Source organism: Saimiri boliviensis, chromosome 1 (assembly GCF_048565385.1).
Source record: "Saimiri boliviensis isolate mSaiBol1 chromosome 1, mSaiBol1.pri, whole genome shotgun sequence".
Taxonomy (NCBI): Eukaryota; Metazoa; Chordata; class Mammalia; order Primates; family Cebidae; genus Saimiri; species Saimiri boliviensis.
In genome coordinates this window covers 226,932,036-226,950,166 of record NC_133449.1, presented here as the reverse complement: position 1 = coordinate 226,950,166, position 18,131 = coordinate 226,932,036, and the positions used below count along the sequence as shown (strand labels likewise).

The 18,131-nt window shown below is 39.0% G+C and overlaps 1 protein-coding gene across 7 annotated transcripts in view; it reads left to right on the top strand.

Annotated features, from left to right (window-relative positions):
* The window catches only part of ATG10 (autophagy related 10), a 292,497-nt gene extending 276,060 nt beyond the window's left edge, over nt 1-16,437 (top strand). For 4 of the 7 annotated variants that reach the window (XM_074384181.1, XM_074384170.1, XM_074384173.1 and 1 more), the window contains one exon: nt 457-16,437. In XM_074384181.1, the coding sequence (XP_074240282.1) occupies nt 457-568 (112 nt within the window). In that variant the 3' untranslated portion in view covers nt 569-16,437. The remainder of the gene's footprint in view (nt 1-456) is intronic. The other 3 variants (XM_074384177.1, XM_074384175.1, XM_074384174.1) reach the window with 3 other exon arrangements.
* The last annotated feature ends 1,694 nt before the right edge of the window (nt 16,438-18,131 follow it).

The window sequence follows — 18,131 nt, the reverse complement described above, 5'->3', positions numbered from 1 at the left end:
AAAGTGATAGAACGAAGGAGTTAAGTAACTCAAACAAGGGCACGCTGCTAGTTAACTGGTGGGATTTCAGTCTAAGCATTTTGGCCTCAGAATCGTGCTCTTAATCACTGCACTCTGCTACCTTAGTAAGTGCTGTAAACTGTTAAGGGTAAAATTTGAATCAAGGGGAATCAGGAGCCCCAGTGCCTTACTTCATCCTTCAGCCACCCTAATGAGGGACCTTGCAGGCTTTCTAGACCTTAAATTCTTGTCTGGCAATGGGGCTGGCATTCAGAAATGCTGAGATTCCAGGTGGTAGGTATACATCTTTGAAGAATGCCTCATTTCTGTTTGTGACTGACCGATATTCTACCATTAATCCAAAAACTACAGAATCAGTGACCACTGATATTCTTCCATTCATCCAAAAACTGCAATGGAAACAGTAGCATGGCCTGTATTTCATTTGTTTCCTAGGAATGTCAACTATATCACATCATGGCTGAGCATTGTAGGGCCGGTTGTTGGGCTGAATCTACCTCTGAGTTATGCCAAAGCAACCTCTCAGGATCAACGAAATGTCGATTAACAAGGTAAAAGAAAAGGCTGGATTTAATGTTTTGCTATTACAAAAATCAGTGTCTCCATTGCATTTGGACTCATCCCACTAAATATTAAATTTGCTTTTGTCATTAGTGTGCACACACTGACTTATTTTTTAGTTTTCCAATTAGTCCCCTACCAAGTTACTTAGGACACGGATCCCCGAACCCCCAGCCATGGTCCGCAGTCAGGCCTCACCGCAGGAAGTGACCGGCGTCTGGTGAGCAAGCAAGCAAGCATTACCACCTCAGCTCTGCCTCCTCTCACATCAGCTGCAGCATTGGGTCCTCATAGGAGTGTGAACTCTATTGTGAACTGCACATGCGAGGGGTTAGGTTGCACGCTTCTTATGAGACTCTAACCAATGCTTGATGATCTGAGGGGTTTTCCCTGAAACCAGTTCCTGGTGCCAAAAAGGTTGGGGCCCACCAATCCAGAAATATTTTACTTTGCTATAAGTAGCATGCATTCAGTGGTAAGAGTGGATGGTTTTCTTTTAGTACTGATATTCTTAAATAAGTCTGTACTGCTCAGTCAGTCTTCTTTTATTCTGTTGCCTTTGTTTTATATTCTTCAGATTCTTCTATTGAGCTTAGAATTGTGGCACAAAGAACACCAAGAGTTTACCTGGCCAGTCCTGGCTTTAATAGGACCAATACTGTGGAATATTTCATCTTACCAAGATGCGATATGGCTTATTTTTCCTTTGGACGCAAATGTCTGCAGCAACTGATATTTGATAGACTCAGTGTTTAGAAGAAACACTTCAAAGATGTAAATCATGGACAGGCATGGTAGCTCACACCTGTAATCCAAGCACTTTGAAAGGCCAAAGTGGGAGCATCACTTGAGCCCAGGACTTCGAGACCAGCCTGGGCAAAAGATTTTGTTCAAACCCTGTCTGTACAAAAATACAAAAATTTCCCTATTATGGTGATATGTGCCTATAGTCCCAGCTACTCAGGAGGCTGAGATGGGAGGTTGGCTTGAGCCCAGGAGGCAGAGTTTGCAGTGAGCCGAGATTGTACCACTGCACTCCAGCCTGGGTGACAGAGCCAGACCCTGTCTCGGGGGGGAAAAAAAGACACAAATTACTATAAATAGCAAAAAATGAGTCTAACTTACTAATACTAGGAGTGCCAACATTTCACTTGCGGGTTATTCTTTTCTAGGCCAAGTAGTTCACTTCCATTTGTCTGATACGGAGATTGAAGGGAGAAATGTATTTGTGTGTTCATTTTAATGTAAGATATACAAAAATTAAATTACTGGATTTACATGTTCCTGAAACTGGTTTTATAAATGACCTATCTTAAATGATTCTCCCACAATCAAACTCAGGAACAATAGATTATTTCTGTTTTACTCTGAGAGAGAGAGAGAGAGAGAGAGAGACAGAGAGACAGAGAGAGAGAGAGAGAGAGAGAGAGAGAGTGTGTGTGTGTGTGTGTGTGTGTGTGTGTGTGTGTATGTGTGGGTGTTTGTGTAGACAGACAGATAGATGTAGAAGAAAGAAAAAAACACAGTGTTTTACTGTGCGATAAGTTGTTTTACCAGCAAAGTGTGGCATAGTAATTAGAAGTTTTCTAAAAAGCTATAGGAAATATTTAAACATTAAAATTTCTTTTTTACCTATAGTAATAAAACAATTGGTAATTCTATCCCTCTACTTGTCAACCCCATAGCTGCTCTGCTGTACTCTTTGAGGGCTCTTGAGCAAATCTTCATGTTCCTGAGACTTATTTTCCTCATCTTTAATTTGAAAATAACAAGCTACCTCATAGGGTTGCTGTGAGAACCACATGAGATCATTAATGCATGATAAGATATTGCAAAGTATTATACAAATATTCATTAAATCCTTACCTTTCTTGTATATAATTGGTATTCACTCAGGCTGTAAATAAGTTTTATAGCCAGTTAGGTATTAAGATAAACCTAACCTGGAAAAATGTTTTATTTTGGTGGCTTGTTTTGTTTTTTTGTTTTGTTTTGTTTTGTTTTCATTTGCTAGGAGCTGAAACTAAGATTAAAATGTCATTGGATTTTTAGAGAATCTAGATTAGTGTCTTTGAATGAGGAATATACTTAAAATCACCTGAGGATCATTTACAGCTACAGATGCTGGGGTCACCTGACAGTTTCTCTGAGGTGATTCTGCTCTGGAGAACCTCTGGTCTGGATATACCTTTATTGCAGCATTGATTTGTATTGTTTTGCTCTGACAGGCCTCTTCCAATCCATTCAAGCTGGACTTGCTTCCTAATGTTTGTCTAGGCCTTACATGGATAGTAAGGAAGCTTAGGAGACACGTTCACGAGGCAGCCCACTTGTAGGAAACCAGTTCAGGTGAGGACATCATTTGCCAGTGGGCCACCAAGCACCATGACAGTACCCACAGTCCATATCTGCAGATTAAGAGCTGAACGCTCAAGGGGAAAGTGGAAGTAGGGAAAGGGTTAATTCAAACTGCTGGAAAAGCTAAAAGCAAATTTTAAAATGCTGAGCTACACATATTCATGTTAGGATGAGAGCTGGCTTAAATGCTTGCTGGGCATTTTGGTATTTACCACTTAACATGTTTTCAACTTCGGTGAGGGATTTTACCCCCACTCTCCCTAATGTAAACACAGATTTCTCAGCAAGTCATTTCTCATGCCATGTCACTTCTAGTGTAAAAAAAATTATAATAATGTGTCTCTGAATAGTGTTCTTGTCTGCAAATATTAGTTATCCTTTGCTAACAGATTCTGAGATGAGAGTCTATCAGTTTGGAGCCAATGTTTAGTTTTTTTTTAAAAAAAGTTAAAAATGAAACTTTTTCTCTGATTAACAAAGACATAAAAATACATTAGTGGCAGAAAAAAGTTCTGAGGAGCTCCTGTAGACTGGGGAGGCCTTTCTCCCCAGATAGATCTATCACCCCAGGCAGCTTGATTTCTTTCTATAATTTTTTTCACTTAAAATTCTAATTTTTGTAGATAACAATTTCCATTTTTAAAAATGCAGTTATGCTAACAGAAGGTTATCCTGACGGTTATTAAACATTAGAAGAGAACTTGGTTTTGTTGAAGTAACCATTCTTTTTTGGCAGTTTGAGGAATTTTTCTCCCTGCTTCCTCATATAATACAGATCTTCAATAAGAAATAAGGCTGGGTAAAGCTGCTTCCAGCTAACCTCCTAAATTCTGCTTCTGTGTGACCCTGGAAAAATTGCTTCACCTCTGTGGTCCTCAGTTTCTTTATTTGTAAAATGGGGAAATTCAGCTATGTGTCTTTTGCGACAACCATGAATTTTTCGGTCTGTGAAATAGAAGTCCAGAGATCTAAACTGTGAGGCTGGCTAGCTGCTAGCTGTGTGATTTGGGCCAATTTTCTTATCTCCTTTTTAAACTATTTCTGTAAAATAAAGCCCACGATATCTATGCCACTTACCTGACAAGGGCATAGAGAAAATCCAAATGATACATAAAACTGAATGTGCTTTATACCCAAGGCAGCGAGGCATGGAGTGAGGGGTGACAATGGGTAATGACCTGCTCCTTCAGGGACACTGGCATGCCTGCTCCTCCCCACCTCATTGCATGCCTGAGCCCTCCCAGGGCCAAGCACTCTCTGATCTGGGGAGTCTTCTCCTTCACACCCTTAGCTGACTGTTGCTTATGCTGGTACCCACCTGGAAGTGCTTCCTTTCCCACAGGTCTACCTGATTCCCACCCTGGTATTGGTGATTCACTCTCACAAAGCCATCTCTGACCACCACAGCCTTCAATCAATGCTCCCTTCATTACTCACCATCCTTAGTCACTATGAACTTTTAGCTGCCTCTCTTCCACTCTGATTGCTCCCCAACTTAATGATAAGTATTAAGTCATTTCAGGTGCTGGCCACTGTTCTTGATTTGCTCTGTTTCGGCATACACAGAAGCATGTCTAGGTGCGCCACCAAAGTAGAAAGCCTCTTGGGTTTGGAGTTGGAGAGGTGGGAAAACTCTTTGAGTGACTAGTGGAGGGAGCAGAGGCTGTGTTCCTCAGCAGATACTAGCCTACAAGCTAGGTTAAAAAAACAAAATTTTTGCAGATGACATGATAGTATATTTAGAAAATCCCATCATCTCAGCCCCAAATCTCCATAAGATGATAAGCAACTTCAGCAAAGTCTCAGGATACAAAATCAGTGTGCAAAAATCACAGGCATTCCTATATACCAATAACAGACAAACAGAGAGCCAAATTGTGAGCAAACTCCCATTCACAATTGCTACAAGAGAATAAAATACATAGGAATACAACTAACAAAGGATGTGAAGGACCTCTTCAAGGAGAACTACAAACCACTGCTCAAGGAAATAAGAGAGGACACAAACAGATGGAAAAACATTCCATGCTCATGGTTAGGAAGAATCAGTATCATGAAAATGGCCATACTGCCCAAAGTAATTTATAGATTCAATGCTGTCCCCATCAAGCTACCATTGACCTTCTTCACAGAACTGGAAAAAACCACCTTAAACTTCATATGGAACCAAAAAAGAGCCTGTAGAGCCAAGTAAATCCTAAGCAAAAAGAACAAAGCTGGAGGCATCATGCTACCTGATTTCAAACTATGCTATAAGGCTACAATAATCAAAAAAGCATGGTACTAATACCAAAACAGAGATATAGACCAATGGAACAGAACAGAGGCCTCAGAAGTAACACCATACACCTAAAACCAGCTGATATTTGACAAATCTGACAAAAACAAACAATGGGGAAAGGATTCCCTGTTTAATAAATGATGTTGGGAAAGCTGGCTAGCCATGTACAGAAAGCTGGAACTGGACCCATTCCTTACACCTTATACAAAAATTAACTCCCGATGGATTAAAGATTTAAACATAAGACCTAACACCATAAAAACCCTAGAAGAAAACATAGGCAATACCATTCAGGACATAGACACAGGCAAAGACTTCATGACTAAAACACCAAAAGCATTGGCAACAAAAGCCAAAATAGACAAATGGGATCTAATTAAACTCCAGAGCTGCTGCACAACAAAAGAAACAATCATTAGAGCAAGCAACAGAATAGGAAGAAAATTTTGCAAGCTACCCATCTGACAAAGGGCTAATATCCGTAATCTACAAAGAACTAAAACAAATGTACAAGAAAAAAACAACCCCATCAAAAAGTGGATGAAGGATATGAACAGGCACCTTTCAAAAGAAGACATTTATGTGGCCAACAAACATATGAAAAAATGTTCATCATCACTGGTCATTAGAGAAACATCATACAAAACCACATTGAGATACCATCTCATGCCAGTTAGAATGGCGATCATTAAAAAATCTGGAGACAACAGATGCTGGAGAGGATGCGGAGAAATAGGATCACTTTTACACTGTTGGTGGGAGTGTAAATTAGTCAAACCATTGTGGAAGACAGTGTGGCGATTCCTCAAGGATCTAGAAATAGAAATATCATTTGACCCAGCAATCCCATTACTGGGTGTATATCCAAAGGATTATAAATTGTTCTATTATAAAGACACATGCAAAGGTATGTTCATTGTGGCACTGTTTACAATAGCAAAGACTTGGAACCAACCCATATGCCCATCAAGGATAGACTGGATAAAGAAAATGTGGCACATATACACCATAGAATACTATGCAGCCATAAATAAGGATGAGTTCATGTCCTTTGCAGGGACCCAAGTGAACTGGAAACCATCATTCTCAGCAAACTGACACAAAAACAAAAAGCCAGAGACTGCATATTCTCACTCATAAGTAGGTATTGAACAATGAGAACACATGGACGCAGTGAGGAGAATATCACACACTGGAGTCTGTTGTGGAGTAGGAGGCTAGGGGAGTGATAGCAGGAGGTGGGGAGGTTGAGGAGAGATAACATTAGGAGAAATACCTAATGTAGGTGAAGTGGGGTTGGAAGCAGCACACCACCATGGCATCTGCATACCTATATAACAGTCCTGCAAGATCTGCACATGTACCCCAGAACTTAAAGTATAATTTTTAAAAAATTTCACCTTCCCCCCCAACAAATGCTTATTAAAATCAAGAAAAAAAAAAAGTCCAGAACTGGCTTTTTGCATGCATTTCTCCTATGGTAGGTATAGTGCTTTTTATTCATACTCCCAAAATATTAGGAAATAGAGCTCTGCAGTGTCAAAACCAGCTCTTACATAATTTGGAGATATTCCAGTGAGTTTTTTAGGATTAAAATTTGAGAGTGAGAATAGGAAAATATTCACTCTAGCAGATTTCCTCTGACATACTGAATTCTAGGCCAGGTGCTACAGATAGCAAATGGGAAGACATAAGAATGCCCCAGTCCAGTGGAGAGGACACACAAGAGGAAGCTTCTGAAACAGTAGGCTGCATGCTTGGGCAAGTGCCCAAGGAAGGCTTTGCGGAAGAGGAATGTGAGTTGAGTCTCAAAAACCTTATGACTTAGCCAGTTCAAGAGTGAAGGAAGAATCTCGAAGGTGCTTGTGGGGAAGTGGTGAAGAATCAAGCCAGCTAGCAGGACTGGGGCCAGCTTGGGAAGAGCCTTTACTGTCACACTGAGAATTTGTATTTGGCCTGAAAACCACAAACCGCCACTGCTGGGATTCAAATAGAAAAGTTAAAATGATCACGTTTGCATTTAAGAAAGAACCTGTATTTTTTAAGTGGCTGCTGCATATAATTAATCATCCATACACTTTGTGAGGTTTGGTTTTATTTTGTTTTTTATTGCAGTGTCTTAGCCACAGGATTTAGAAGGTTGAGGAGCATGGCAGGGGCTGAGTGCCAAAGACACTTTTCAGTTTTTACCTACGGCCTTCCAAGACAAAACCTGCCAGTGTTCTGAAGAGCCATGAATCCTGGCTGCTGAGTTATCTGGGGCAAGTCACTTCACCTCTCTGAGTCTCTGTTTTCTGATATATTAACATAAGGAAGTGTATTTGATTCAGTAAAATCAATTTATTGTTTTGTAACAAGTTTGTTTGTTTCTTGAGATAAAGTCTCACTGTTGCCCAGGCTGGAGTGCAATGGCTTGATCTTGACTCACTCCAGCCTCGACCTCCTGGGCTCAAGAAATCCTCTCATCTCAGCCTTCAGAGTAGCTAGGACTACAGGCACATGCCAGCACACCTGGTTAATTTTATTTTTTGAGAGATGAGGTCTCACTATGTTGCCCAGACTGTACTTGAACTCCTAGATTTATGAGATCCTATCTGAGCTTCCCAAAGTACTGAGATTACACAGGTGTGAGCCACCATGCCCAGCCAGTTTTTTTTTTTTTTTTTTTTGAAATGGAATACATAAAAAAGAAAATGTCAAAGTGTACTACGTATAGTAAGGGTATTATTGTTTTGTGAAACTTTGGTTTTGCCAATACACACACACACAGGCACGCACGTACACGAAATCAGTATCTCTATGTGTGTGCACATGTGCACTAGGCTGTGAAACAGAGTGTCTGGTGCCAGAGAACAGAAATCTGAAAACTGATGGACAAATAAGCTTCCTTCCTATTCTTTTTTTTAATTATTATTGTACTTTAGGTTCTGGGGTACATGTGCAGATCATGCAGGATTGTTGCATAGGTACATACATGGCAAGGTGGTTTGCTGCCTTCATCCCCCATCACCTATATCTGGTATTTCTCCCCTCATTATCCCTCTCACCCTTCCCACCCCCCACTGCCCCTCCCCAGCCCCCTTTAACTGACCACAGTGTGTGTGATGCTCCCCTCCCTGTGTCCATGTGTTCTAATTGTTCAACACCTGCCTATCAGTGATAACATTCAGTGTTTGGTTTTCTGTTCTTGTGTCAGTTTGCTGAGAATAATGGTTTCCAGATATATCCATGTCCCTATGAAGGACACAAATTCATAGTTTTTTTTTATGGCTGCGTAGTATTCCATGGTGTTTATGTGCCACATTTTCTTTTTTTTCCTTATGCTGCTGACCAGTAAGTTGTTGAAGGCTATTCTATTAATAAAAGGGTATAGGAAGTACTTAACAATTATTGTGTCTGTGGCACTTCATATGCACAAAGGTGTCTGAAGCTACTTCTCCGGATTTTGATAGGGCTTCTCTATAGAAGCGTTTTCACATTTTTATTTCTTTACGGTTCTTTTCAGTAATCCTGTGATCTCAAGCCTTTGCTTTAACTTTTGTGTTGTTAGTAGCGACATCTAGTGGTTCTGTTGCAAGTATCCTGAATCTAGACCGTTAGAGCTGAAAGTGATTTGAGAGACCACCGGTTCCCATTTTGTAAATTATTAAAAACAAACTGAACACTCATAGTATTTCTACATTCAAATTAACTCTACATAATAATAAATAAAACCTATAGCTGTGTAATGCTTTCTTGGATTACTTTGAAGCTTTTCAAATACCCGGAAGTCACTGTTGGTTATAACCACGAGGCAGAAATATAACAAAGCATGCCCTGATAAATTAAAAGAAAATCATAGTTCAAAGCTACAGCCTTTGCTGTATTGCAATTTACAGGTGCATGCCAGAGCCTCAGGCTTTTGCATGGTGCCTGGTGTTTGGTAGCCCTCAATAAATCTTGGTTGAATGTTTGAATATGTGGGTGATCACAAAGTTCTGGAGAAGAATCCCAGAGGAAGTGTGACTTGAAGGACAGAGAATTTGATAAGTGACTAGAAGGCTAAACTTTTAAGTTAGGGGCCATGGCCAGGTGCAGTGGCTCACATCTGTAATCCCAGCACTTTGGGAGGCCAAGGTGGGTAGATCACTTGAGATCAGGAGTTCAAGACCAGCCTGGCCAATGTGGTGAAACCCCATCTCTACTAAAAATACAAAAAATAGCCGGGTGTGGTGGCACGTGCCTATAATCCCAGCTGCTCCACATGTGCCTGTAATCCCAGCTGCTCCAGAGGCTGAGGTAGAAGAATGGCTTGAATCAAGGAGGCAGAGATTGCAAGATTGTGCCACTGCACTCCAGTCTGGGCAACAGAGTAAAACTCTGTCTCAAAAAAAAAAAAAAGAAAAAAAAAAAAGTTAGGGGTCATGGAAGACCAAAAAGGGAACCACGAGTAGGACCCAACAGAGCACGTTTGAGGGTTTTAACAGAGAAAGATGACCATGTGGAGTTGTTGGAAGACTTATTTGGAAGTGGTAAATTGGATGGATTAGAAGGAAGAGAAACTGGATAGAGGCCAAGAAGCTAATTTAGTGGTGAATTGATGAGTTTCTAAGTTAGGATGGTGACAGAGGAAAGAGAAAGGGATCAGTGTCAGAGACGCTTTGAAAACCAGATCTTGGTATGAAGAGAATGAGAAGACACTTGTCATGACTTCGTTATGGCTCAGATTCTATACCGGATGTCCCTGTCGAGGCCTGGACCAGCTTCCTTGGTCTCTGTTCTGCAGGTATCAGGGACTGACCTTGCTTTCTTCTTTCCAGAAATGCCACACACCCTATCCTGTGAGAATATTTCTTTCTTCCAACCAGCAGCAGAGTGAGATGTAGTCTCCTCAGCGTTGCCCTTCAAAAGATTCAAAGAAAGAGTCCCCAGGCCCTTTCCTGCTTATCCATAGGGAAATGGTGAAATAAAATGTTGTACTATATAGCAGTTAAGGGGATGAATTCAGTATCTATGTCTCAAAATGGGCACATCTCAAAAACATTATTGAGTTAAAACAAAAAGCAAATAGATGTTAACTATGGGCTGTTTGAAAGTGTCGCCCCAAAAAGCATGTATGTGCTGGAAAGCTAATCACTGTTGCAACAGTATTAAGAGGTGGGACATTTAAGAGATGATTAGGCAATGAGGACTCTGCCTTTATGAATGGAATCGTGCCATTGTGATTCCATGCATAAGGGCGGAGTCAAAAGGGTGAGTTTGGCATCCTTTTGCTTACTCTCTCTCACCCACGTGATGCCTTCTACCGTGTTATGAAGCAGTAAGAAGACCCTCACCAGATGCAACCCTTCAATCTTGGACTCCAGAGCTGTGAGCCGATAAAGTTCTGTTCCTTATAAATTACCCAGTCTGTAGTGTTCCGTTTTAGCAGCACAGAATAGACTAAGGAGTCACTATGCATGCAGCTTGATACTGTTTATGTTTTAAAATGCATGTATTTCTTGTAGGTAGATATAATGCAAGTGTATGAAAAATATAAAAAGTGATCTGGAAGGAGGGACACCAAACTTGTAAAAAAAGGTGATCAAAGATGTCTTTGATCACTCTCTGCAGCTAGAGTGTGGGAACTTGGTTTGGAAGTGATCAAAGAAGATTTTGGCTCTTTTTGTAATGCTAGACTTATCTATCCATAGAATGTAAAACTAGAAATTCCTTTTTAAAAAAAGATTTGAGTCCTCATAGATAATTTGGGAAACACAGAAGAATTTGAAGGAGAATATTTAAAAATCACTGAAGTGTATATCATCTAGAGATAACTGCTTTTAAGTTTTTTATGTATTTCCTTGTGCTAGTTTAAACATATTTAATTAGGATCATCCTGTATATGGTTTTACATCCTGATTTTTTCCACTTAACATTATATCTGGAACTTTTCTCATGTCATTTGATGTTCTTTGAAAATACTGTTTTAAATGAGTAACTAGGATTTCTGCTATTCCAAAATATATCAAATAATTATCCTATTGTTTGACTTTTGGTCTTTTCTAATTCCTCACTGTTTATTTAACATACATTCATTACAGCACTTACTTCCTGTCAGGAACTGTTCTAGGAATATAACAATCAATAGGGCAGACAAAGCTCCTACCCTCAAAGAGCTTTCAGAATGTAATACAATGAACCGGGTTCGGTGGCTCATGCCTGTAATCCCAGCACTTTGGGAGGCCAGGGCAGGTGGATCACCTGAGGTCAGGAGTTCGAGAACAGCCTAGCCAATGTGGCAAAACCCCGTCTCTACTAAAAATACACACACACACACACACACACACACACACACACACACACACAAAAGCTGGGTGTAGTGGTGCTCACCTGTATTTCTACCTACTTGGGAGGATGAGGCAGGGGAACTGCTTGAACCTGGGAGGCAGAGGTTGCAGTGAGCCAAGATCACACCATTGCACTCCAGCCTGGGCAACAGAGTGAGACTCTGTCCTGGAAAATAATAATAATAATAATAATAACAATAATAATGTAATGCAATGAGAAATGTATGCAGAAACTTGTGCTCACATTTTGTTTCTTTAGGTTACACTGTTAATAATGGAATCAACAGATCAAAGGATATTTTTGATTGTTCCCCAGTAAGCATACAGCAACTTACATTTCCAGCAGCAGTCTGTTTATTATCATTTTCTTAAATCTTTGAAAATTATTTTACTTTGCTTTAATTACTGAATTGAACATTCTTCTTGTCCTGCTAAAATTTCTTGGATTCTCAGCTTCATTTCTTCTTAATATATTTTTCTCAGTGCATTAAATTTAGTTTTCTCACCTTCTTCTTGTGACTTGCTTGCCCCCGACATGTCCATTGTGCCCCTATAAGAGCAGATTGTCCGTGTTCTGGTTCAGTTTAACCAGAGAATATGCAGTTTAACAATGAGCATATGTAGGTTATTTTTAAAAATTATTATGGAAAATTTCAAACATGCAAAAATAGAGAAAATATTACAATTAACCCTCACCTATAAATTGGAATCAACAATTACCAAGATTTTGCCATATTTGTTTCACTTAACTCTTTTTTTCTTACTGTGCTCAAATACTTTAAAGCAGTAACATACAGTATGTCATTTGTTTTTACAGGTGCGTAGTGAATATTTTTATTTGATTTATTCCTTCCATTTTTACTCCATTCTTAGATGTCAAAAACATCTTTGGGTTTTCGTCCTCTGCTTTTATTCCTGAGCATATTATAATATGCCCTCTTTCTAATTCTGTCTTTACCAATAGCATGGGGAACTTTTCTCTAAATTGACCATAATTAGGGCAGCCGTGAAATAAAAGCAGAACGTAAAACGTACATTGTGCAGGTTCTGAAGACTGGATCATCTAAGGAACTGCACAACACTGGGAACACTCAGAAACCACGTCAGACCACGGGCAACTTCTTGCAATTGTTCTCAACTGTGATTAAAATGGAAAATTGTGTAATACATCACTAACTGCCCATTGTTGTGCAGATTGAAATAGTAGCTGGTTTCTTGTGTTAAGAACTCATATACAAAAATATACACACATAGTCAGAAAATTCTGCATATAGTTTCAGGAGTTCCTAGTCCCGCTAAAATCTACCTATGGGCCAAACCCTATTCATCCATGGGAATCCTGACAAATAAATTCCACTCAACAATGGGTTTCTTCCATTACTTACACACACACACATACAGAAGCAGGAAGAAGATGAGTATGTTGATAAGGAAAAAAAGTGCCTAATTATAACATACAAACATAAGAAAATGTGTAAAATACAGAACAAACAAAATCAACTGTTAATATACTGAAATTAAGATCCTGGAGAAATACTTGGAAACTATTAGGAACTTGTGGAAGGGAAAAGTGGTCATGCTTACCTGCAAACACACACAAACAGGGTACCTAAAGCTGTCAAACTGTATAGGAAAACATTCTTAGGATAAGCTGGATAATTAAATTCATAAAACTATTGGGGGAAAAAGATATGACAAAACAATCTATTTCATGCCAGTTTCCAAAGCAAGAAATGGACAAGACACGTTCTCTCTACTGTTCTCAGCTCTGATTGTAATGAAAAACTATTTAAAGCATGTCTTGCTTTGCGCATATTGTACAGATGTAAACATTAGCTGGTTGCTGAAAGAGGTAAGTAAGCATTGTAATACATCCATTAGCATACACACTTTGAAATTTGGGTATGCTCCGTATGTCGTACGCTTTTAACACAGCCAAGTAATGTAGCCCCTTGTTTTATTTTATTTTTTCTTTTGAGAGGGAATCTCATTCTGTCACCCAGGCTGGAGTGCAGTGATATGACCTCGGCTCACTGCAACCTCTGCCCACTGCAACCTCTGCCTCCTGGGTTCAAGTGATTCTCCCACCTGAGTCTCCCAGGTTGCTGGGACTACAGGCATGCACCATCACACCCAGCCAGTTTTTGTATTTTTAGTAGAAATGGGTTTTCACCGTGTTGGCCAGGCTGGTCTCAAACTCCTGACCTCAGGTGATCCACCCACCTCAGCCTCCCAAAGTGCCAGATTACAGGAGTGAACCACTGCACCTGACCTTCTAGTTCTAATTAATTAAAATAAAAGAGTTTTAGAAGGCTGGGTTTAGAAATTTCTCCCACACTGTGACTAGAGAACAGAATTCATGCCAACAATAACTTATTACCACAAATAAGCAGATCACTGGTAGAGGGAGCCGGCATTTCTGTGGCTAGATCTGACTAGTGACCTGGGGACTTTGACTTCCTTCCTGACCATCAGAATTGCTGTTTGCAAGCTTCAGTTCAGCTGGAAAGCAGAGTGCATTAAAGGAAGGAATTTGTGATGCTGCTTATCATGTACATCTGAGAGCTGTGTGTGAGTGTCTCCCTTGTTTTTGAAGATACACACCACATATTAGAGGCTTAAGTGACCATCTGAATGAGGTGGTGACTGGGCATGTGCATTTTTGAGAATATTGGTTGTCACTCATGGTTCCCTTCAAATGTGTCACTCTAAAAAACTATTTTCTCCTATGAGACAATTCATGCTTTAAAACACTTAATTGTTAAATGTTTTAATGGTTTGCTCTAGACCTGCTGTGGTGACATTACTGTGACAATTTATAAGCTATAAAACCCACTTCTATTCCTCAGGTACTAACAAACATGACATCACTTTACCAAACAATAAGGACAGGATTTGTGTTAGAAATGAAGACTGCTCAGAATAACCAGTGAAGACAGTGCTTCAGCTACAGTAGCATAAGAATGTGAGTTAATGCTTAAATGATCCACTCACCTAGATTTTATAGGTTAAAATGAAGATGTTATTGAGTGAAAATTTTTTATTGTAATATGGTAATTCATTATCTTAGTCTCTTTTCTTGGCTTTATGCAAAGCCAATAAAGAAAAACACTAGCTACTTTGACAATCTTCCAACAGATTCCAGGAATACTATCCACAGTGTAGCCATTATGACTAATCTTACAACTAGATATTTTCCTGGAGTTAAATACAGGAATCCAATATACATACACATACACATTTGAATTTGTATAGCTGTCAAATTAGAACTGTATCTCTCAGTGCTATCAAAAAATAACAGGAGGCCGGGCGCGGTGGCTCAAGCCTGTAATCCCAGCACTTTGGGAGGCCGAGGCGGGTGGATCACAAGGTCAAGAGATCGAGACCATCTTGGTCAACATGGTGAAACCCCGTCTCTACTAAAAATACAAAAAAAATAGCTGGGCATGGTGGTGCGTGCCTGTAATCCCAGCTACTCAGGAGGCTGAGGCAGGAGAATTGCCTGAACCCAGGAGGCAGAGGTTGCGGTGAGCCGAGATTGCGCCATTGCACTCCAGCCTAGGTAACAAGAGCGAAACTCCGTCTCAAAAAAAAAAAAATAAATAAAAATAAATAAAAAATAAAAATAAAAAAAAATAACAGGAAAAAGCCCACATTTATCTGAGGTGTTGTGTTTTTAGACTTCCAATTTTTTTTTTTTTCAGAGCATCAGTAACTGGAGTGTTTCCATATTTTCATATAAATGCATAGAAAATTTACTAATCACATTATACCTCTCCTCTTCCCTTCACAAAACAGAAAACAAAAACTCTTACTAAATACCCAGATAAATTTATGCCTGAATTTACTAAGAAGCTACCTGTAAGGCAGTGTTTATTGTTTTGCAATGGGGTGTCTCTGACTGAAACAATTCCATATGGAGAATAGACCATTGTTCTGATTTGAGCTGCGCCGATTACTTGAGCAAATTGTTTCTAAAATACTTAAAAGCTGCCTTATTTGGGCTTCTGACTTATAAGATAAGAACAGTTATTCCCACAAATGCAGAAAACAGGAGGTGGCTACATAAGAACTACCTGACAGATTTCTCCTGGATACCCTCAAGATGGTTTCCCAGGGGAATTCTGATGTCCCTGGGTTTGGGAACCACAGTACTAAGAGATATCCCGATTGTTTTTGCTCTAACAATTTCCGATTTGTTTGGGCTTTGCTAGGCAAATAAAGATAATACAGATGAAATAACAGACTACCCATTCATAACATATATATATATATATATACACACACATATATGAATACATTACTTTTTATTTATAAATAAGGCACACAGAAGTTGCAAAAATAGAATAGTTTGTTATACCCTTCATCCAGCTTTCCCAAATTATAATATCTTTTATAACCAGAGTATATTTTCAAAGCTGGGAAATTGACACTAGTACAAAACTATTAACTACAGAATTTACTCATTCACCAATTTTTACATGCTTTTATTGTGTGTATATTACTATGAAATTCCATTGCAAGTATTGATTTACATAAACATCACCAAGATCAAGACACAGAAGTGTTTCATTCTTACAAAGAGACTCCCTCATACTAACCTTTCTTTTATCGTCAAACTCTGCCCCCATTTTTAATCCCTAGTGATCACTGGTCTCTTCTCCATTACTGTAATTTTGTCATTTCAAGAGTGTTATATAAATGAATTCATACAAGATACAACATTTTGAGATCAGCCTTTTGTACCCAGTATACTACTCTAGAGATTCATAGAAGTGGTTTTGTGTAATAATCTGGCTGAGTAGTATGTCATTTATAGATATACCACAGTGTGTATATTTGCCCATTGAACCATATTTAGGTTGTTTGTATTTTTGGCTGTCCAAATAAAATTGCCATGAATATTTATGTACAGGTTTCTGTGTGGACACATATTTTCATTGCTGTATTTCAATCCTCTACGCAGGAGTACAATTTCTGGGTCATATGAAGTTATCTGTTTAACTTTATAAAAAACTGACAAACTTTTCTAGAGCAACTGCAACGTTTTTCCACCAACAACGTATGAGACTCGGTTACTCTACTCTCTCTATTCTCACTAGTACTTGGTATTATCAGCATCTTTAACTTCAGCCAGGTTATAGTGACAACTTGTGGTGGTTTCAATTTGCATTTTCCTCATGTTTAATGATTTGATCATCTTTTCATCTGCTTATTTGCCATCTTTTTTGTGAAGAGATGTATATTCGTGTATTTGGCCACTTTCCACTTTTTAAGTTGTCTGTTTTCTCACTTTTGGTTTAGAGAATTCTTCATCTTTTAGATGTAAGTCTTATTGGCTATGCGACTAGCAAATACTTTCTCCCAGTCTGTAGTTTGCCTTCTCATCCTCTTAACAAGATTCTTTTTTTTTTTTTTTTTTTTTTTTAAGACACGGTCTCACTCTGTTGCTCAGGCTGGATTGCAATGGCACGATCATAGCTCACTGCAGCCTCAAACTCTTGGGCTGAAGCGATCCTCTGATCCTCTTGCTTCAGCCACTCAAGTACCTGAAACTACAGCTGAAACTACAGATGCACACAATCATGCCAGGCTAATTTTTTTTTTTTTTTTTTTTTTTTTTTTTTTTTTTTTAAGAGATAGGTGTATGGCTTTGCTGTCCAGGCTGGTCTTGAACTCCTGGACTCAAGCTATTAACATCTTCCCAACTCAGCCTCCCGAAGTGCTGGGATCACAGGCATGAACCACAGCGCCCAGTTTAACAGGACTTTTCAGAGAGAAAGTTTTAAAATTTTGATGAACTCCACCAATTTATCCATTTTTTCTTTTACGAAATGTGCTTCTAGTGTAATGTCTAAAAACTATACATAAGCCTAGGTTGTAAAGATATTGTTTTAAATTTTATAGCTTTCCATTTTACATTTAGATATATGATCCATTTTAAATTTCTTAATACATGTGAGTTTGGGGTTCCTTTTTTTTGTTTTTGTTTTTGGCAAATGGAAGTCCACATCATTTATTGAAACTATTCTTCCTCCATTGGTTTAAAGATAAATCCATTGGTCATACTTCTGAATGTCTGCTTATAGATTCTCTTATTTCATTGATAAGTATTTCTGTCTCTCCTCCAGCAAGCCTTGATTACTGTAGCTATAGTCTTAAAATCAAGTTTTACGATTCTTCCACTTTTATTTTTTTAATATTATTTATTCTAGTTGCCTTTCTATATAATTTTATTTTTTCTTAATTTTTATTATTTTTTTGAGATGGAGTTTCACTCTGTTGCCCAGGCTGGAGCTTAATGGTGCGATCTTGGCTCCCTGCCACCCCCACCTCCACCGGGTTCAAGCGATCCTCCAGCCTAGGCCTCCCAAGTAACTGGGATTATAGGTGCCTGGCACCACACCCAGCTAATTTTTGTATTTTTTAGCATAGACGGGGTTTCTCCATGTTGGTCAGGCTGGTCTCAAACTCATGACTTCAGGTGATCTGCCCACCTCAACCTCCCAAAGTGCTGGAATTACAAGCTTGAGCCACCGAGCCTGGCCTCTAAATAAATTTTAGAATTAGCTTTTTATTTATTATTATTTTTTGAGATGGAG